This window comes from Thalassophryne amazonica, chromosome 8, assembly GCF_902500255.1.
Source record: "Thalassophryne amazonica chromosome 8, fThaAma1.1, whole genome shotgun sequence".
Classification (NCBI taxonomy): Eukaryota; Metazoa; Chordata; class Actinopteri; order Batrachoidiformes; family Batrachoididae; genus Thalassophryne; species Thalassophryne amazonica.
In genome coordinates this window covers 117,473,613-117,496,926 of record NC_047110.1, presented here as the reverse complement: position 1 = coordinate 117,496,926, position 23,314 = coordinate 117,473,613, and the positions used below count along the sequence as shown (strand labels likewise).

Sequence of the window (23,314 nt, the reverse complement as noted above, 5' to 3'; positions counted from 1 at the left end):
AAACATTATCACACGTTCTACAGTAGCCAGGTACACTTATTGAAAACATATGCAATCCATCTAAAAAGCATGAAAATATTGCGTGACGTTAATGTGAACACCCCAACCCGAGTCCACAGTACAATATTTAACAGGTACAACATTGAAATAAACCATGATTAAAAATACATATTTCCAGCCACCGTCTTGAACATGGAATTGACTAATGGCTTTATGGAAAAAGTAGACCAAGAAGTGCCACTGTGCCAATTTGGGTGATTGTATCCCCCCCCCCCCCCCAAAAAAAAGATGAAAGAATCTTATGATATGGATTTATCTGCTGCAATATAAAATAGACTTTTTGTTTATTTTGACCCCGCCTCCCTGGCGGCATAGTGACGGTTGCATTTTGTCACTGTGAAACGCTCGCTCTGATTGAAGGTGAGTGGCAGCTCGTCGCTTGCTGCCACGTGGAGCTCATGTGACCGTACGGTAACAGGCTGTGAGAGGAAACGACGAGCACATTCATCAGAAAACATGTGAACAGCCGTGACTATGATGTTCCATTAACAGCCAAAAAATGGACTAAAACATTGTGACATTTTCTGGGAGGAAAACATCCACTCATATTTGAGTATTTAATGTATGAAGTAGAAGAAATCGTCTTTTCACCAATATGAAAACGTAAACTTATATTCACCTTATTAATGTCTGTCACAAAGAGAAGATCTAAAGCACAAAACACAATACATGAACAATCGTTTTGAAGGTCCAAAGATTATATGATAAAGAAGAATGGCAAAACAGGTGCTTTAGATGTGGTACTGTAGCAGGCGCTGTGCTTTAGCATTTCACATAGTCTTCAGTTTGTTTGGTGATATTCTGACGAAGGTCATTCGCCATCTCCAGCAATGTGGTGACCTCAGCCTTTTTCTCTTGCTTCCTGATGAGCAGCTGCTGGATTTTGTTCTCCAAATCTGGCAACACAGAATCATATAGTTATCAGATTCTTGTGAACAAAATGACTGGACACAACCGCCGGACTCAGACGGAGGTGACTGGCATTCAGAAGCATTTACTGAGGTCCCAAGCAGGTTTCGGTAGACAAAAAGACAGTCAATGATCAGCATCGGTAACAGAAACATCAGGCTAAGGCATAGTCCAGGAAACAGGCAGATTGTTCAAAAATACATGGCAGGGCAATCAAGACAGGAACTCAGAAGGAAGGGCTGGAAGGGAAGGTGATAAAGCACAACGGTCTGACAGAGAGGAGAGAGGAAAAGAGCCGCTTAAATACAGAGTGTGACAAGAAGCAGGTGTGAGAGAAGGAACCAAAACAGGGTGTGGAAAGCAAGAGGGAACCGCCCAGCACCAAGCACCCGAGTGACAAACAAGAGAGTGCAGTGGCACAAACCCTGAGCAGAAAAAGACAAACAATCATAACACAAAAACACCCCAAAATACCATCTTTACACTGTACCACTTTACTGAGTTCACAAAGTTACAGGAATCCAGAGAGCAAAATGTCAAAATTATGTTCAGATTTGTGTGCCTACAGGAACCAAAAGAAAGTCTGAAAGTGGAAGAAAGCACCATAAACAAGTGGCTAATGGAAAAAGTACCACAACCAGAAACGCAGCTGGAAGTCTGAAAGTTACCTGTCCTTAAAACAACTTGAAACAACAGAGCTTCGACTAGTGATTCTGAGTGTGAACTCAGGGAACAAACAGGTACCTTGGATTTGTCTCAGTTTGTCTTCCACACGTGTCCTCAGTGTTTCGGCCTCCTGTGTGATGTTGTTCAGTCGTTTGCTGGATTCATCCTGAAGCGTGAGGTTTGAACTGTTGCGCTTTAAAACCTCAAACCTCTTCAGCACGTCCTTCACCTGCTGTCAGAGACACACAACCTTCATTTGTCCAGACTGCACATGAAAAGAAACATATGGCCACATTTCTAATCAGGACTCTTCAATTCATACTTGAAGTTCTGAGCGGTGCAGGCCCCGCCTGCTGCGGCCTTCACCCACTTTACCTCAATTTGGATGACGGACTGCTTCAAGTTGAGTGCACATAAACAATGTCAAACATTGTCTTTAATTCTGATGTGTGCCATTATTACGGTAAACAAGTAATAATTGTGGATTAATTGCTGTATCTTGTCTAAGGTAATTGGAGTGTAAACGTAATTTCATTGTTGTTGCACTCGTGACAATAAATCTCATCTCATCTCTCAAGATGCAGTGATGAAAGTGAGGTCCAGAAATAGATATTTGTGGGTGATCAACCTCTGCTGTGTAATTTTTGAAAATCTAGATGCTCTGAGATGTATGTGAAGTTAATTTCAAAATCTCTGAAAAAATAAAACTTTGAGAAATATAGTCAAAATCTGATAAAATATTTGTACCTCTCACGGATGCACTGCCAACTACAGACTGATCACATCTGCAGGTATCTGTTCATCTCACAACGAAATGTGATCAAAATTTCACTGAAATCACCACAAAGCAGGTTGCTTGGACTGGCAACTTGCTTCCAACAGACTGTGTGCTGTTGTGACGCTCTTCTAATTTCTACAAGGTTGTATTTGTTTCTTTTATTTCTGTTTAACACTTCTTTTAGTTTTAAGTGCATCTATTATGAATCTTATTTAACTAAATTTCTACTGTTCTTAGGAGTGGTTAGCATTTTCGTCAGCAGTTAGCTTGCATTAGCTAGGTCGGCTTTTTTTTTTTAGCTCCCGCGTTTCCTGTATTACTGTTTCTATCAGTCTAATACTTCTGTTAGTTTTTCAGTGTAACTGCTGTGAATTTTAACTCAATATTTTACTACTGTGTGAACCTGAGGAGTGGTTAGCATTTTCATTAACGCATTATTTGTTATTATCTATCGTCCACCTGGTCGTTACTGTGAGTTTCTCTGTGAATTTTCAGACCTTTTGTCTGACTTAGTGCTTAGCTCAGATAAGATAATTATAGTGGGCGATTTTAACATCCACACAGATGCTGAGAATGACAGCCTCAACACTGCATTTAATCTATTATTGGACTCGATTGGCTTCGCTCAAAATGTAAATGAGTCCACCCACCACTTTACCCATACTTTGGATCTTGTTCTGACTTATGGTATGGAAATTGAACACTTAACAGTATTCCCTGAAAACCCCCTTCTGTCTGATCATTTCTTAATAACATTTACATTTACTTTAATGGACTACCCAGCAGTGGGGAATAAGTTTCATTACAGTAGAAGTCTTTCGGAAAGCGCTGTAACTAGGTTTAAGGATATGATTCCTTCTTTGTTATGTTCTCCAATGCCATATACCAACACAGGGCAGAGTAGCTACCTAAACTCTGTGAGTGAGATAGATTATCTCGTCAATAGTTTTACATCCTCATTGAGGACAACTTTGGATGCTGTAGCTCCTCTGAAAAAGAGAGCCTTAAATCAGAAGTGCCTGACTCCGTGGTATAACTCATAAGCTCACAGCTTAAAGCAGATAACCCGTAAGTTGGAGAGGAAATGGCGTCTCACTAATTTAGAAGATCTTCACTTAGCCTGGAAAAGAGTCTGTTGCTCTATAAAAAAAAGCCCTCCGTAAAGCTAGGACATCTTACTACTCATCACTAATTGAAGAAAATAAGAACAACCCCAGGTTTCTTTTCAGCCCTGTAGCCAGGCTGACAAAGAGTCAGAGCTCTATTGAGCCGAGTATTCCTTTAACTTTAACTAGTAATGACTTCATGACTTTCTTTGTTAATAAAATTTTAACTATTACAGAAAAAATTACTCATAACCATCCCAAAGACGTATCGTTATCTTTGGCTGCTTTCAGTGATGCCGGTATTTGGTTAGACTCTTTCTCTCCGATTGTTCTGTCTGAGTTATTTTCATTAGTTACTTCCTCCAAACCATCAACATGTCTATTAGACCCCATTCCTACCAGGCTGCTCAAGGAAGCCCTACCATTATTTAATGCTTCGATCTTAAATATGATCAATCTATCTTTATTAGTTGGCTATGTACCACAGGCTTTTAAGGTGGCAGTAATTAAACCATTACTTAAAAAGCCATCACTTGACTCAGCTATCTTAGCTAATTATAGGCCAATCTCCAACCTTCCTTTTCTCTCAAAAATTCTTGAAAGGGTAGTTGTAAAACAGCTAACTGATCATTTGCAGAGGAATGGTCTATTTGAAGAGTTTCAGTCAGGGTTTAGAATTCATCATAGTACAGAAACAGCATTAGTGAAGGTTATAAATGATCTTCTTATGGCCTCAGACAGTGGACTCATCTCTGTGCTTGTTCTGTTAGACCTCAGTGCTGCTTTTGATACTGCTGACCATAAAATTCTTTGCAGAGATTAGAGCATGCCATAGGTATTAAAGGCACTGCGCTGCGGTGGTTTGAATCATATTTATCTAATAGATCACAATTTGTTCATGTAAATGGAGAGTCTTCTTCACAGACTAAGGTTAATTATGGAGTTCCACAAGGTTCTGTGCTAGGACCAATTTTATTCACTTTATACATGCTCCCCTTAGGCAGTATTATTAGACAGCATTGCTTAAATTTTCATTGTTACGCAGATGATACCCAACTTTATCTATCCATGAAGCCAGAGGACACACACCAATTAGTTAAACTGCAGGAATGTCTTACAGACATAAAGACATGGATGACCTCTAATTTCCTGCTTTTAAATTCAGATAAAACTGAAGTTATTGTACTTGGCCCCACAAATCTTAGAAACATGGTGTCTAACCAGATCCTTACTCTGGATGGCATTACCCTGACCTCTAGTAATACTGTGAGAAATCTTGGAGTCATTTTTGATCAGGATATGTCATTCAATGCGCATATTAAACAAATATGTAGGACTGCTTTTTTGCATTTGCGCAATATCTCTAAAATTAGAAAGGTCTTGTCTCAGAGTGATGCTGAAAAACTAATTCATGCATTTATTTCCTCTAGGCTGGACTATTGTAATTTATTATTATCAGGTTGTCCTAAAAGTTCCCTGAAAAGCCTTCAGTTAATTTAAAATGCTGCAGCTAGAGTACTGACGGGGACTAGAAGGAGAGAGCATATTTCACCCATATTGGCTTCTCTTCATTGGCTTCCTGTTAATTCTAGAATAGAATTTAAAATTCTTCTTCTTACTTATAAGGTTTTGAATAATCAGGTCCCATCTTATCTTAGGGACCTCATAGTATCATATCACCCAAATAGAGCGCTTCGCTCTCTGACTGCAGGCTTACTTGTAGTTCCTAGGGTTTTTAAGAGTAGAATGGGAGGCAGAGCCTTCAGCATTCAGGCTCCTCTCCTGTGGAACCAGCTCCCAATTCGGATCAGGGAGACAGACACCCTCTCTACTTTTAAGATTAGGCTTAAAACTTTCCTTTTTGCTAAAGCTTATAGTTAGGGCTGGATCAGGTGACCCTGAACCATCCCTTAGTTATGCTGCTATGCTGGGGGGTTCCCATGATGCATGTGAGTGTTTCTTTCTCTTTTTGCTCTGTATGCACCACTCTGCATTTAATCATTAGTGACTGATCTCTGCTCTCTTCCACAGCATGTCTTTTTCCTGATTCTCTCCCCTCAGCCCCAACCAGTCCCAGCAGAAGACTGCCCCTCCCTGAGCCTGGTTCTGCTGGAGGTTTCTTCCTGTTAAAATGGAGTTTTTCCTTCCCACTGTTGCCAAGTGCTTGCTCACAGGGGGTCGTTTTGACCATTGGGGTTTTTCTGTAATTATTGTATGGCTTTTGCCTTACAATATAAAGCGCCTTGGCGCAACTGTTTGTTGTGATTTGGCACTATATAAATAAAATTGATTTGATTTGATTAACGGTTGACTATACTCTTGACTTTTATATATATATATATATTCCTGGGGCCAGAGCTCCCGACATTGCCTCCAATCTTAGGGTGCTGATGCTGCAGAAGGGTAGACAGACAAAGGAACATGACAATAGATACAGTCACATAGGCACCATGTCGGTGCCAATGATGTCAGGATGAAGCACTCAGACGTCACAAGAATGGACATAGAGAGGACTTGTGACCTTGCCAGAAAGATATGTGTGCATTGATTAATAGTCTCTGGTCCCCTCCCCTCCCGGGGTACTGATGAGGCGTTTAGCAAGCTGACATCATTAAAAAGGTGGCTGGCGCAATTGTGTAGACAGCAAGGCTTTAGTTTTATTGATAACTGGCCTTTGTTCTGGGGCCACCGTGGTTTGCTGATGCCGGATGGCCTTCACTGTACTGGGGAAGGCGCTGCCATCTTGTCTGACAACATAGAGCTCTACAATGAGGGTAACAGGATTTTACAGCAGGCCACGGAGAAGATGATTAGAGACCCTGCAAGGTTTATGACAAATGTGGGTGTGGAATCCATTAGCTTAGCGGGGAAATTAGTGCTGAATCCACTAATTCTCAGCAGGAAAAGTAAAGGCGGGGGTCTTGCACTTTATGTGAACAAGCAATGGTGTCATCCTGGTCATATTTCTGTAAAGCAGCTACTGTGTTGTAGAGACACTGAGCTCCTGGCAGTTGGATTGAGACCCGATTATGTTCCGAGAGAATTTAACAGCATCATTGCCATGATTGTTTACATCCCCCCTCAAGCCGAGACGCAAGTTGCGTGTGATGTCATTCACGAAACTGTCGAGAGATTGTAAACATTACATCCAGATGCTCTGTTTGTTATTTCTGGCGACCTTAATCATGTAAATATTGCCCCCCATCTGACTGGATTTTCACAATATGTGGACTGCCCCACAAGGCAGCAAAAAAGCCATAACTTCCATATTATGTAAAACTATGGAGAGAGTTTTAGTTGACGTCCTGACCACCACAGTGGTCAGTGAACTCCACCCTCTGCAGTTTGCCTATAAGAGGGACAGAGGTACTGATGATGCTGGATTGATCTTGCTGGACATGATCTCAAAGCAGCTTTCACTTGCTAAAGCATATACTCCGCTTTTGTTTGTAGACTTCAGTGCAGCTTTTAATTCTATGAAATTACATATTCTTCTGAAAAGGCTGGCAGATTTAAATGTTGAAAAGGGCCTGATGCTCTGGATCAGAGACTTTCTGTCTTGTCGCCCTCAAAGAGTTTGTGCTAACAGCATTCTGTCAGGAGAGCTCATCATAAGCACTGGCTGCCCACAGGGTAGGGTTAGGGTTAGGGTTAGGGTTGGGGTTAGGATGACATGGCCCTAGTCGGCCTGCTACAGAAGTGTGACTCCTCTGGTGAAGCCTCCTATCTCACTCACATTAAGGCTCTTGAAGCTTGGTGTCTCAACAGCCAGCTGGAAATCAATGTGTCTAAGACAAAGGAGCTTGTTTTTCACACAAAGCAAGAACTGACCATGCAGCCAGTTTCACTCGATGGCCAGCTTGTTGAAACGGTGGAAACTTTTAAATATCTCAGTACAGTTCTTGATAGTCACTTTTTATCTTTAAGAAATGCTCACAGTCTTGGTGTTAATCCACAGATTTCAGAGCTTGTGTGTTCTGCACACTGTCCTGTCAGTTTGAGCTCCTGACGTCTGAGAGGCGCTACAGAGCTCCTCTGGCCAAAGGTTCTTTTAAAAAATCTTTTATTATACCAAATGCCATCACCATAATGAATTCAAAAAAGTGACCAGTCCACAGATAAAACCTGAACTGCTTTACTTCTGTTTTATTTAATTTTATTAGATCTTATTTTACATTTTATTTATCTTACTAGGTCTTATTCTACTTCTTCCTTTATTTCTATGTATTTTATGTATCTTATCTTTGTTTTATTCGTGTGTTTGTATGACTATGTTTGTATTTTAGTGTTGTCTTTTTTGTGCTGGTGAGCCGAAGACAATTTTCCACATCGGTGGACAATAAAGAATTATTCTATTCTACTCTAAGTCTTGACTTGTGTTATGTTAATGTCAAAGAGGCTTATACTGTTTCTGCACTCCCACCTTTAGGTAAATCTGATCACAACATGATTTATCTAAGACCTGTATATAAGCCTTGTGTACTTGCACAGCCAATAACAACATGGACTTTCAGGAAGTGGACTCCTGCGGCCACTGAATCCCTGCGAGACTGCTTTGAGTGCACAGACTGGAGGGTTGTGCAGAATCTAAAGGGTAACAACTGCAGTACTGAAACTGACATTAACATCGACAGAATGGTGGAAAGCACAACAGACTACATAAACGTTTGCACAGATGTTGTCCTGCCCTTTACAACTGTCAGATGCTTTCCCAATAATAAACCTTGGATCACAGCTGACATGAAGCATCTTCTAAACAAAAAGAAGAGGGCATTTAAAGCTGGTGATCGGGAAAAGCAGAAGGAGGTACAGCGGGAGGTGAAAAGGAGTCTGAGAAAGTCCAGATTGAATTACAAACGGAAGCTGGAGAGAAGGTTGAAAGATATAACATCAAGGAAGTGTGGAGAGGAATGCAAAAAGGTAGACAGTTTCTGCCAGCAGGGGATAGGGACAGTGCAAGTGAGTTTAATCTGTTTTATAACAGATTTAATGCAACATCCTCTTCAGGCCCATCTCCTGCCCCTCCACCATTCTCACCTTTGCCATCCTCATCTTCACTATCACCTGATTTTCACATCTTCCTGACTTCTCCTTTGCCTCCATCACTTCCAATTTTTACAACTTATGAAGTGAGAGCTGAAATGAGGAAGCTACATCCATGTAAAGGTGCTGGCCCTGATGGTGTGAGCCCTCGCCTGTTGAAAGATTGTGCAGAGCAGCTTGCTATCCCCCTCCAGACACTTTACAACTTCAGTCTTCACACTGGTAGAGTTCCTGCTCTGTGGAAAACATCTTGTGTCATCCCGGTGCCTAAAGAAGCACGTGCCACTGAGATAAAAAAAACTACAGACCAGTGGCTCTCACGTCTTACATCATGAAGATTCTGGAGAGGCTAGTCCTGCACCTTCTCAGACCGCAGGTACAACATGCACAAGATCCACTGCAGGTTGCCTATCAGGATGCAATAGGTGTGGATGACGCCATTTTGTTCCTGTTACATTGTACCTACACCTTCCAGGATGAACCTGGTGGATATGTGAGGATTATGTTCTTTGATTTCTCAAGTGCATTCGACTCCATCCAACCACTCATTCTTAAACAAAAGCTGGAGGATTAGGGGTCGATTCAATCTTTACAGCATGGGTCCACAGTTACCTGACAGAGTGGCCTCAGTTTGTGAGGCTGGGCAGCACCATCTTGGACACTGTTGTGAGCAGCGTAGGAGTTCCCAAAATACTGTACTCGCACCCTTCCCGTTCACCATCTACACATCTGACTTCCAATATCACTCTGACACTTGTCACATTCAGAAGTACTCAAACGACACAGCCATTGTGGCTTGTGTTAAAAACAACCAGGAGGGTGAGTACAGAGACCTAATCACTGCTTTTTGTGACTGGAGTGACAAAAATTCACTCATTCTGAACACAAAAAAGACCAAAGAAATGATTATCAACTTTGGCAAGAAAAGGACTTTTATGCAGCCAATAAACATCCATGGACAGGACATTGAATGTGTGCACACATACAAATATCGTGGTGTCCATCGAGACAATAATCTGGATTGGAACTTTAACACTGACAGCCTCTATAAAAAGGGTCTGACCAGGCTCTTTTTCTGAGGAGGCTTAAGTCGTTTGATGTGTGTAACCAATTGTAGTCTATGTTCTATTCCTCTGTTGTTGTGGCTGTCCTGTCAGTGATCGGGGGATCACTGGACACTGTGGGGGCAGCTGTGGAGACGTGGACGAGGAGGAAGGTGCAGGCAATCCTCAATAACAACAGACACCCTCTGCATGAGACTCTGTCCGTCCAGAGGAGTAACAGATCTGAGCACTTCCTGTCCATTTGGTGTAGGACGGAGTGCTTTAGGAGATCCTTCATCCCTGCTGCTATTCGAGCCCACAATGGCTATCGTTGATTTAGCTGTGTGTGTGTGTGGGGGGGGGGGGGGGGGGGGGGTGATATGTTACCGGGTTTTTAAGTATTTTTATATATTTATTGTCTTTATGTCTAGGTTTAGTTTATTAGATGTTGAGGGTCACAAATATAACTCCTTTGAACATCTGATTCTCCGCTCTACCCACGATGCTATGTACTGTCATAAAAATGGAAATCAGTCATGTTATTTTGTTGCTGTTTGGAGGCCTCCTGGCCCATATTCTGAATTCTTAGATGGATTTGGTGTGTTCATCTCTAACTTGTCAACTAGTGCAGATAACATTCTGATCATTGGTGACTTTAACATTCATATAAATAAGCCTTCTGATCCCCTCTGCAAATGATTTATGGAAATTGTGGATGCATTAGGATTTCAGCAATGCGTTCAGGACTCAACGCACATTAGTGGAAATACCCTGGATTTGGTTCTCACACGTGGTACTCTGTCACGAATATTGACATCATGCCTCTTACATCAGTGGTCTCTGATCACTCACTTATTAAGTTTACAGTTTCACTGCTGTGTTTAGTGGAACAACAACCTTATTTATCACTACGGCGATGCATCAACTCCTCAACTATGACTGAACTTGAAGCAAGACTGCTTGATAGCTTCACATTTGAACAATGCTCAATCAGTCAACAGTCTTGTGGATAGTTTAACCTCAGCGCTCAAAACTACACTCAACATGATTGCACCACCTTTATTAAAACCACGCTTGTGGACTATCTTACTGAGAATAATCTTTTTGAGCCATTGCAGTCTGCTTTTAGAAAATATCATTCCACAGAGACGGCTCTGACTTATGTGGTGAATGATCTTCTGCTTGCAATGGATTCGGACACCACTATGGTTCTGGTGGTGTTGGATCATAGTGTGGCATTTGATACTGTGGATCATCATATTTTACTTGAGAGGCTGGAGAATCATTTTGGGGTTACTGGAACTGCCTTTGCATGGTTGACATCATATCTGTCCAGTCATTCTCACTGTGTTTTGTACAGTAACACTACCTCTGATCTTAGGGACATGAAGTTTCTACAGGGGGTTCTACAGGGATCCATTTTAGGCCCCCTGCTTTTTTCCCTTTATATAGCACCCTTTGGGCACATATTGTAGTGTTTTGGGATTACCTTTCATTGCCATGCTGATGATACACAACTGTACATGTTGATAACTGCTGGTAATCCAACTCACATAAAATCTTTAGAAAATTACCTTGCATCAGTGAGAAGTTGGATGTCTCGTAACTTTCTACTTTTAAACTCCGATAGACTGAAATGATGGTTCTTGGTCTTGCGAGGCATCGGCATCAATTTAACCAGCTTGCACTTAGCTTCGGTTCATGTGTTATACATCATACGGACAAAGTGAGGAATCCTGGGGTAATTTTTGATCCAGTGTTGTCTTTTGACCTCCATATTAGAGATATTACAAGGACTGCTTTCTTCCATTTGTGAAATATAGTGAAGATTCGTCCCATCCTGTCTACAGCTGATGCTGAGACCCTGATTCATGCATTTGTTTCTTCAGGATTGGACTATTGTAATGCTCTATTTTCTGGTTTGCTACAGTCCAGCATTAAGGGTCTTCAACTGGTTCAAAATTCTGCTGCCAGACTTTTGACTTGAGGCAGAAAGTTTGACCATAATATGCCCATTTTGGCGTCTCTTCACTGGCTTCCTGTCGCTGCAAGATTGAATTTTAAGGTTCTGTTAATGGCTTTTAAAATTGTTCATGGACTTGCACCTCACTATCTGGCTGACTTGGTCAAGCCCTATGTACCATCTTGGGCCCTGCGCTCGCTGTTCCTAGAGTGACAAAAAGGTCTGCCTGCCACAGAGCTTTTTCCTACCATGCCCCTGCTCTGTGGAATGATCTCCCGGCACAGATACGGCAGTCGGATAATGTGGAGACTTCTAAATCAAGACTGAAAAACCATTTGTTTTCCTTGTTTTATCATTAGTTTTCTTGTGTTATTATGTGTTTTTATTCTTGTGCTCTTTTATGATTTGTCTTTTTATTGTGTTTTTAACTTTTTAATTCAATTTTTTCTGTTTTTGGTATTGTGTTGTGTAAAGAGCTTTGAGGCGATCTCATTGTGAGTTGGCGCTATACAAAATCTTAAATTAGAATTTTTGAATTTGTAACACCACACTCAAAAGTGATCGGCTGCTCACTATTTTTGTGATAACAGCGCGAATGGCCACACATTTTCTAAGTGCCAAGCGAGCGGTGTTAGATGTTCATGTGTGTCACCTGGAAATTGGCTGACACCTGCCGTGAGAGGTATCGAATGGACTCTCATAGGGCACTCTCTGTCTTTCAGCCACTGGTGTGCGTAAATAGTTGTAGCAACAGGTGTACAAGGCATTGTTTGTTGTGATTTGGTGCTATAAAAATGAAATAAATTGAAACTGTGAAATGTATCAATAAGAACAGCAGAACATCTGCCAGAGATCCCCGTTTACCCTGCTCCCCCCACCCCCACACAGCCACAAAGCACAGACTGATGATCCCTAACTGTTCATCTGTATGCCTGCACAGCCCCATTCCACCATATCTATTTGACAGTACACATAGCATTGCCCATTTGTCTGTTTGACTCCTTTACTTCCTTCCTTCCCACTGTCGCCAAGTGCTTGCTCACAGGGGGTCGTTTTGATCATTGGGGTTTTTCCGTAATTATTGTATGGCTTTTGCCTTACAATATAAAGCGCCTTGGGGCAACTGTTTGTTGTGATTTGGCGCTATATAAATAAAATTGATTTGATTTGATTTACGTCTTACAGAAGTATTTTCTTTTATTGTTGTTTATGCACCATTGGCACCAGATCAAATTGTATGAGAGAACATACTTGCACCACATCATCCAGGATTTTCTCTCCCTCTCTCTCTGTCTCTCATTTTCTTCATTCACCAGCTCCTCAAAGTATTCCCTCTACCTTCTCAACCCTCCATCACTTGTCAGCACATTACCATGTGCATCTTTTACCACCCTAACCTGCTGCACATCCTTTCCAGCTCTGTCCCTTTGTCTGGCCAATCGGTATTTTATCTCCTTCCTTACGATTCAACTTCTTGTACAGCTCGCTAAATGCCTTTTTCTTCACTTTTGCCACTTCTGTTTTTGCCTTACGCTGCATCTCCTTGTACTTCTGTCTACCTTCTTCATCTCTCTGACTATCCCAATTCTTTTTCCCCAACCTCTTTCTCCTTATGCTTTCCTAGACCTCTTTGTTCCACCACCAAGTCTCCTTGTCTTCCTTCCACTGTCCAGATGTCATACCCAGTACTGCCCTAGCTGTCTCCCTCACCACATCTGCAGTACTTTTCCAGTTGTCCAAAATTGCTTCCCCTCCAACCAGTGCTTCTCTCACCTGCTCGCTAAATTTCACACAACAGTCTTCCTCCTTCAGCTTCCACCATCTGATCCTTTGTTGAGCTCTCACTCTCTTCTTCTTCTTTACCTCTAAAGTCATCCTACAAACAACTATCCTATGCTGTCTAATGACATTCTCTCCTGCCACCACCTTACAGTCTGATTTCTTTTAGCTTGCATCTCCTATAAAGAATGTAGTCCACCTGTGTGCACCTTCCTCCACTCTTATATGTTACCCTGTGCTCCTCCCTTTTCTTAAAGTAGGTATTCACCACAGACATTTCCATCCTTTTTGCAAAATCAACTACCATCTGTCCTTCCCCATTCCTATCCTTGATACCATATCTACCCATTACTTCCTCATCACCTCTGTTCCCTTCACCAACATGCCCATTGAAGTCTGCTCCTATCACCACTCTTTCATGCTTGGGCACACTCTCCACCACCTCATCTAACACACTCCAGAAATCTTCTTTCTTCTTCATCTCACAACCTACCTGTGGGGCATATGCACTGATGATATTCATCATCACCCCTTCATTTACCTCACACTCATCACCCTGTCAGACACTCACTTAACCTCCAGCAAACTTTTTCTTTAAAATGACCCAACACTATTTCTCTTCCTGTCCTCACCATGATACAACATCTTGAACCCACGGCCTATGTTACTGGTCTTACTTCCCTTCCACTTGGTCTCTTGCACACACAATATGTCTACCTTTCTTCCCTCCATATCAGCCAGCTCTCTCCTTTCACCAGTCATACTGCTAACAATCAAAGTCCCGATTCTCACTTCCACCCTTCTAATTTTCCTCTTTTCCCATTGTCTCTAGACACATTTTCCTCCTCTTCTTCTTCACCCAGCAGTAGCCCAATTTCCGCCAGCAACCTGTTGGGCAACGACACCAGTGTCAGTATTTGCCACCCGGGCCTCGACTGATCGGGTATGGAAATTCGATTTGTGCACTGCATTTTTTTTACTTGATTTATGCTGGATGTCCTTCCTACTTCCCGACTCCTTTACCCAGGTTTGGGACCAGCACTCAGAATGTACTGGCTACACAACCCATGTGGCTGAGTTTATACAGAAAAGTCCAGTTATTGTGCAAATACATAGGTGTGCAGAAGTCCAGTTTGATGTTCTTATTTAATGTGGATAGCCAATGAAACTACTTATTAGAAGCTTATTTCCAGAAGGGACCCACAGCACATGTCTCTCCACCTGCCCAGCACCCATGTTTGTAATGCCAGGTGGGAGCTTGGCTGCAGTCAAGAAGCAAACCCATTTATGTATGGAGTATGTATTGAGTATGTATGGAGTATGTATTTATGTATGGAGTATGTATTGAGTATGTATGGAGTATGTATTTATGTATAGAGTATGTATTGAGTATGTATGGAGTATGTATTTATGTATGGAGTATGTATTGAGTATGTATGGAGTATGTATTGAGTATGTATGCAGTATGTATTGAGTATGTATGGAGTATGTATTTATGTATGGAGTATGTATTGAGTATGTATGGAGTATGCATTTATGTATGGAGTATGTATTGAGTATGTATGGAGTATGTATTGAGTATGTATGGAGTATGTAAGGCGGATGTCATCCGCAGCCAAACTTTTGTGCAGCTCAAAAATCCTGGTAATGGAAAAACTTGCCTCTACAGATAATTGCGGACGTGTGCGGGTGTCGGCCGACTCATACAAGCATGTTTCATGGATATTGCGGATGTTAAGCGAATATGAGCCAATTTTGTGCGCAATCCATACGCAAATCCTGCTAAACGCCAGTGGGACAGGAACCTAAGGCCAAACAGGGGTCACTATATACAGCCAGCCTTAACTGTTGCAGGTGGACACTCAAGCAGGTGCACTTAATTAGAGACTGATAATGTGTAGGGAATTTAAGAGAACACCAGAGGGCAGTAAACATTCAGACATTACCTGAAACTGAAGATAATAAAAGGCAAACACCAGATGGCAGCAGAAAGCCAGACATTGCTAGAAACTGAAGGAAATAGACAAATGCAGAGATGACAACTTGACAAGATAAAGGTGAAAAGACAAGATGTGATGACCTAACAAGGAGACAAGAGCTGAAAGAAGATATGAGTAGATACTCTGGGATTAACTGTGAGGACATAAAGAGATGAGTGCAGAAATCAGATAAGAGTAGATGGGAGCTGGGGACAGATGTGAGAAGAAGAGACAAAGAGGAGACAAGAGACTAAAACCTCAACACTGACAGAACCACAGCACAAGCGCTGTGATAACTGACCAAACGGCGTTTGTTACGGCGTATTTCTGCTGATATGTGACTGAAAGTGGCACATTTGTCACACTGTTGGCTTGTCATACAGTCCTGTGGGCGCGCTGCTCACAGGACATGCATGTCCTGTCAGACAGACGTGACATTCAGATCTCCTGCTGCGTGTCCACATGAACTGATGGTCTGTTTCTCCTGCTTCATGTGTGATTCATGAGCAGTTCGACCACATTTGTACTATGTATGAAGGGGCCCTCACCACTTGCTCTAGCGGTTGGACCTTGTTAGACCTTGTGTGAAACTCTTTGAGGCAGCTTTGTTGTGATGTGGGGCTATATAAACTCAATAAACATCAAAATGTCTTTCTGTGCCATTGAACTGCTTTTATTTCTTGATATTGTCATGATAATTGAATAATTACTGATAATAATTTGAACTTTTGTAAAAAAAAAGTTAAAACTTGTTACTGATATGATGCTGCATGTCCGTCTATGTTTCTGTGTCTGTGAGGAGTGAGGATACAAATGATTGGTGCTTCTGCATCTTTTCTGTTTATTTTTTATTTTGCTCCCGTAGAATTCAGGCAGATAAGTGCATGAATGAAAGTTTTTCTAAGAATGGCACAAAATAACATCTGAAATGTTTCATCACTTGATGTCCTCAATGTCAAAATGTCTTTAAGTGTTGTGAGAAGGAACGCCAACATGACAAAGTGGTAAATACCTTAGCATCCCAACTTTTTTTAGAATGTGTTCCAGGCCTGAAATGCAGGAATGGATAAATATTAATAAATTAAATGAAGCTGACCAGAAATAAAAGATGAAATACAGTGGCTTGCAAAAGTATTCGCCCCCTTGGTATTTCATGTATTTTAATTTATTTATGGCATTTCAAATACAAAAAGTAAATCAGGCTTCTAAATATAAAAATTTCAAAAATGATCTTCCTTAGACTCAAACTCAAAGTAAATCTCTAAATTAAATTAAAAGTATAAAAGCCAAGATGATGGGTTGCATAAGTAATGGGCCCCTTTGGAATAAAACCTGTAAATAATCGGTTTTCTTGCCAGTTTTCTTCAGACAAGTCAGGGGCTGGATACATGAACATTTCCAAGTCACTGAATATGTCTTAGACTTTATTTGCATCCGTTATGACGAAATATGAGCAGTATGACACTCTGTGGTAAATCTGTGTGGAGTAGACAGTTCTGTGACTGGAGAAATTCTGCACAGTGTGTGTTTTGCATTTTGTCCATCCATCCATCCATCCATCCATCCATTTTCTTCCACTTTATCCGGAGTCAGGTTGCGGGGGCAGCAGCTCAAGCAAAGCCGCCCAGACCTCCCGATCCACACCCACTTCCCCCAGCTCCTCCGGGGGAACCCCAAGGCGTTCCCAAGCCAGCCGAGAGACGTAGTCCCTCCAGCGTGTCCTGGGTCTTCCCCGGGGCCTCCTTCCAGTGGGACGTGCCCGGAACACCTCTCCAGCAAGGCGTCCAGGGGGCATCCGGAAAAGATGCCCGAACCACCTCAACTGACACCTTTCGATGTGGAGGAGCAGCGGCTCGACTCCGAGCTCCTCCCGAGTGACCGAGCTCCTCACCCTATCTCTAAGGCAGCGCCCAGCCACCCTGCGGAGGAAACCCATCTCCGCCGCTTGTACCCGCGATCTCGTTCTTTCGGTCACGAGCCAAATCTCATGACCATAGGTGAGGATCGGAATGTAGATCGATCAGTAAATCGAGAGCTTTGCCCCCCTACTCAGCTCTCTCTTCACCACGACGGTCCGATACAGCGACCGCATCACTGCAGACGCTGCACCAATCCGTCTATCGATCTCACGCTCCATCCGTCCCTCACTTTTGAACAAGACCCCGAGATACTTAAACTCCTCCACTTGAGGCAAGGACACTCCACTGACCTGAAGAGGGCAAAGCACCTTTTTCCGGTCGAGAACCATGGCCTCGGATTTGGAGGTGCTGATTTTCATCCTGGACGCTTCACACTCGGCTGCAAACCGCCCCAGTGCACGCTGAAGGTCCTGATTTGACGAAGCCAACAGAACCACATCGTCCGCAAACAGCAGAGATGAGATTCTGTGGTTCCCAAACCAGACCCCCTCTACACCCTGGCTGCACCTAGAAATTCTGTCCATAAAAATAATGAACAGAACCGGTGATGATTTGTCACAGGTTTGCATTTTGTATACCCAGTTATATAGCTTCATGATGAAGTGGTATAGAAAAGTATTTTCTTTCAAGAAAGCATCATATCTAGGCTTACATCTCAGATGCACCTTCTGGCAAATTGTAGCAGAACTTTCAGGTCTTCTTTTTAAGAAAATCCTCCAGGCCCAGAAGGTTCTTGGTCACCTCCTTGACAAAGGTCCTTCTCCCCCAATCGCTCAGTTTAGACGGGCAGTCAGCTCTAGGAAGAGTCCTGGTGGATCTGAACTTCTTCCATTTACAGATGATTTAGGCACTGTGGTCAATGGGACCTTCAAAGCAGCAGAAATGTTTCTGTTCCCTTCCCCAGATTTGTGTCTGGAGACAGTCCTGTCTCAGAGGTCTACAGACAATTCCTTTGACTTCATGCTTAGCTTGTGGTCTGACTGTCAACTGTGGAACCTTATATGTAGACAGGTGTGTGTCTTTCCAAATCATGTCCAGTCAACTGAACTGACCCCAGGTGGACTCCAATTAAGCTGTAGAAACATCTCAAGGATGATCAGTGGAAACAGGAGGCACCTGAGCTCAATTTTGAGCTTCATGGCAAAGGCAGCAGATAATGTATGTACACGTGATTTCTTTTCTTTTTTTAAAATAAAAAAAAACAAAAAACAGAGAAATAATGAATTTCATCCATTTTGGAATAAGGCTGTAAGATTTTTAAAAAATGTGGAAAAAATGCAGCGCTGTGAATACTTTCTGGACGTACTGTAAGGCCACGTCAGTCGTGCAACGCTGATGTTCATCATTGTAATAGAAAAATTTTCAGTGTGCTTAAACTCTTCGACATTCATGCTATAACGCCGGCATGAGTTGAGCTCCGCTACAGCTACGTAACCTCTACTAGTATGCCCTTTGTCATCTGATCACCTCCGCCAGCCCCCACTGGCTAACATCAGAGGCTTGACTGGATGCAATGGGCATGAAAAAATATGAAGAAATGTGAAGGAATATGTAGAACCTGTGTCGATGACGCACCAAGAGCATGTGAAGCAATTGCAGAGTTATGTTGTATTTATATATGCAACGTAACATGACATCTCAAATCCACCAAGCCAAGCTACCGCTCTGACGGTGGCAGATAACTACATTCTGCATGAGTCAGTGGACCATCGCCAAACATCAAGCTCCACCAGTACAACGGCTCCCTCTGCTGGGCTACAGTGACCTGCACTGGAAACAGGAAATTTGGACCCCTGGAGTCTTCACCTGCATCTCACAGTGATTTATGTGAATCTGTAACGTTGGCCAGTGTAACGCACAACAGTCCTTTTACTTGCTTCCGCTTCCTCAAAACCACAGTAGTGTGTTCCTGACACTGCCCAGTGTAACGGGATGGACAGCTGCACTCTGATTGCTTGATGTTTGAGTAACAAAACAGCCCCTGACTAATGCACACGCTGCCCGGCTCTGACCAATTCAAAAGTGAAGTGCGTTTGGACACACCCCAACTTGGTTTGAGCCCTCTATGCAAGTTGTTCTTCTATCCAAATGTTAAAAAATAAGAGTCCCAAGTCTACACAGTCATGGACCTTCACTATAGAACAGGGAGACAAACTTAAACCTGGTTGAGTGTCGTAATAAACTGGAGAACCAGAGACCTTAAAAAACTGAACAATGCAGCACTAAGAGTCACATGAATGTGGCCAAAAGGAAAACAAGAGAAGGTGCTCAGGCTTCAAATGTGCATCAAACACCACAACCATGAGTAAGTCATCAAGACGTTTCTTACTGTTTCTGCATCTGTAGAACTGTTTAAAGCCGAGTCTGCAGCGTCTTTGGCCAACTCCGCTTGCTCCCTGTTCAGCTCCATCTTCTTCTTCACCGCTTCAATCTCCGTCAGCAGATCTTTAGGGTGCTTCCTGTTAAACTTGCTGTTAGTCCCATCCAACATGTCAACCATCTGAATGTAAGGATGAATGACAGCAAGAATCAGATCTGTTTCAATGGACAAATGGGCTGGATGGACTAAAATGACAGAAAAATATTTACACTTTGTATTTGATCTTTTGTCATGTCCTTGTTGAGGCTCGCTTTATGCAGGTCGTCATTGGCTTTGTCCTGAGCGTTTTCTGCTTTGTAAATATCTCCATTGATCTCTGTCACATCAATGCCCTTCGTCTGCTCTCTAAAAACAAAGAGAACATGAGTAGGACTGGGGCCATCATTAAAAAGCCTTTACCCGGACATTTGAAACCATGTCCATTCAGGTCCACACACGCTCATGTCCAATCCAAAGTCATGGTGACTTCATGCTACCATGGTGACTGGATGCACATGAAGTACTTTAAAAACAGTGAGAAAGCAAAAACACCAACATTCTGGAGAGACTTCAGTCAGACTGGGAAGAGTGGACATCACTAGGAAATGATTCCTGATGGACAAAGACATCAGGATTGATGATAATCTGAAGAAGCCTGCCAACACATGATGAAACTGTTACAAGTAACCACGCAGAGGGGTGCATGGTGGTTTGAGGAGGAGTGGCTGTGGGGAGAAGCTTGGTTTCCATGCTCAGACATCAAGCACATTTCCACACAGAGCAAGTTGGGTATTAGCATTGTTAAAATTTGTTTTCATTAGTTCAATTATACTGTTAATTTCTGTGTTCAGTGCACATTGCAGTGTACAGTGTGGACACACGTCATGAAGCAGCCATGTGAGGCCTCCTGAGCACTGAGCTCTTCAGATAAGAGCAGGTTTTTGGTGGTCTATGGTGCAAATACTTTCTGATGGCAGGTAATATCCAGCCCAGTCTCACGTTTTTCTTTTTTTCGTGCTCCCATCATGAAATGAGTCAAATTTTCTTGACAGGGTTTTTTTTTTATTCATTATTACTAACCCTACTCCTTCCTCCAACCCTAACCTAACCTTACTCCTTCCTCCAACCCTAACCTCAACCATAACCTAACCCTACTCCTTCCTCCAACCCTAACCTCAACCATAACCTAACCCTACTCCTTCCTCCAACCCTAACCTCAACCATAACCTAACCCTACTCCTTCCTCCAACCCTAACCTAACCTTACTCCTTCCTCCAACCCTAACCTCAACCATAACCTAACCCTACTCCTTCCTCCAACCCTAACCTCAACCATAACCTAACCTTACTCCTTCCCCTAACCATAACCACCCCGACCCCCCCGCTTCTCTTTTAATTTCATGCAGCCATCACAGAATGAATTAGAATGAATTCATGCTGCCGTGACGAAAATGAGGCGCTTTTGGTGACAATATCACAAACCACTAGACCAGGGGTGGCCAAGTTCAGGCCTCGAGAGCCACCTTCCTGACACCCTTAGTTGTCTCCCTGCTCTAACACACCTAAATCCAGTCAAAGACTTGTTAGCAGACTTTTAATGAGCCTTTCATTGGATTCAGGTGTGTTGGAGCAGGGAGACAACTAAGAGTGTCAGGAAGGTGGCTCTCGAGGTCCGAACTTGGCCACCCCTGCAATAGATTAATGTCTATTTTGTGCTGCTGAATCACAGCTTGCTGTGAGACCAGGTTGCAGTATCTCTGTGCTGCACTGCACCACAGATTCAGACCAACACGTGGTATCCTGATTGAGAGGACATAGCGTGGTGTGGAAAAGTAAAATGCAGAACTGACAAATTGTTGTGTAACCTCCATCAAGTGCTTTGTGTTTTACAATATTAGCTAACTATCCACAAGATTAACTCAGCTGAATCCTCAGAGCTCCTGTAAAGACAGGAAGGCTCAAAGAGCAGAACCATTTCTACTCAGTTTGTTTGGTACCAACATATTTTTGACTGAATTGCTGTAACGGTAATTTTGTACTTTTTCTGACTTTACCGGAGGTCATGCGCTTTCTGCAAGAGCTCCTCTGCTGTCTTGGCATGTTCCTGCAGGTTCTTCAGGTCTTCTGGGAAGTTCAAAGCATTGGAAAGCACTTTTTTGATGTCGCTGATCAGAGACTGGACCTGGTTTGGTGATCTTGGCAACTGGATGTCCAGCACAGCTTTGGCCATCTGCTCAATGTCTTCTGGAAGAACCATTTCATCTGTACAGGAGAGAATCATGTTTTTAGCCATGATTTTGGCTCCTTTAAACCTTACAATTGTGCAGTGGCCCACACGCAGCAGTAAGGGCAGTTATACCACACCATGACATTCTTACTCTGTTTGTTCTCCCGAGAAAATGTGTATGTAGAAAGTTCATATCAAATGATTTAAAAGAAGACATTATCAAATACACATGATCAGACTGAAGAATGTATTATATGCACTATTTAAAGGAGCTACAGTTTAGAGGATGGGTGGATGTGTACTTATTCAGTATTGGCAATTTTGTTTAAGCATTATTCCTGCTGTGCAGGAGTCGTAAGGCGCATAAACAGTGAACAGAGCTGTTATAATAAATACTTAGAGGATGATAGTAATCATGATGATAGAGTATCTCGTCAATAGTTTTACATCCTCATTGAAGACAACTTTGGATGCTGTAGCTCCTCTGAAAAAGAGAGCTTTAAATCAGAAGTGTCTGACTCCGTGGTATAACTCACAAACTTGTAGCTTAAAGCAGATAACCCGTAAGTTGGAGAGGAAATGGCGTCTCACTAATTTAGAAGATCTTCACTTAGCCTGGAAAAAGAGTCTGTTGCTCTATAAAAAAGCCCTCCGTAAAGCTAGGACATCTTTCTACTCATCACTAATTGAAGAAAATAAGAACAACCCCAGGTTTCTTTTCAGCACTGTAGCCAGGCTGACAAAGAGTCAGAGCTCTATTGAGCTGAGTATTCCATTAACTTTAACTAGTAATGACTTCATGACTTTCTTTGCTAACAAAATTTTAACTATTAGAGAAAAAATTACTCATAACCATCCCAAAGACGTATCGTTATCTTTGGCTGCTTTCAGTGATGCCGGTATTTGGTTAGACTCTTTCTCTCCGATTGTTCTGTCTGAGTTATTTTCATTAGTTACTTCATCCAAACCATCAACATGTTTATTAGACCCCATTCCTACCAGGCTGCTCAAGGAAGCCCTACCATTATTTAATGCTTCGATCTTAAATATGATCAATCTATCTTTGTTAGTTGGCTATGTACCACAGGCTTTTAAGGTGGCAGTAATTAAACCATTACTTAAAAAGCCATCACTTGACCCAGCTATCTTAGCTAATTATAGGCCAATCTCCAACCTTCCTTTTCTCTCAAAAATTCTTGAAAGGGTAGTTGTAAAACAGCTAACTGATCATCTGCAGAGGAATGGTCTATTTGAAGAGTTTCAGTCAGGTTTTAGAATTCATCATAGTACAGAAACAGCATTAGTGAAGGTTACAAATGATCTTCTTATGGCCTCGGACAGTGGACTCATCTCTGTGCTTGTTCTGTTAGACCTCAGTGCTGCTTTTGATACTGTTGACCATAAAATTTTATTACAGAGATTAGAGCATGCCATAGGTATTAAAGGCACTGCGCTGCGGTGGTTTGAATCATATTTGTCTAATA

At 42.3% G+C, this 23,314-nt stretch overlaps 1 protein-coding gene across 1 annotated transcript in view; it reads right to left on the bottom strand.

The window, feature by feature from the left end:
* Nucleotides 1–316: 316 nt before the first annotated feature.
* Nucleotides 317–23,314, bottom strand: part of lamb4 (laminin, beta 4) — a 320,650-nt gene continuing 297,652 nt past the window's right edge. Inside the window, exons 31-35 of the mRNA XM_034175562.1 lie at nucleotides 21,658–21,865; nucleotides 19,835–19,970; nucleotides 19,575–19,745; nucleotides 1,714–1,867; nucleotides 317–956 (exon numbers count right to left, since the gene is read on the bottom strand). Of these exons, the coding sequence (XP_034031453.1) occupies nucleotides 823–956; nucleotides 1,714–1,867; nucleotides 19,575–19,745; nucleotides 19,835–19,970; nucleotides 21,658–21,865 (803 nt within the window). The 3' untranslated portion in view covers nucleotides 317–822. The remainder of the gene's footprint in view (nucleotides 957–1,713; nucleotides 1,868–19,574; nucleotides 19,746–19,834; nucleotides 19,971–21,657; nucleotides 21,866–23,314) is intronic.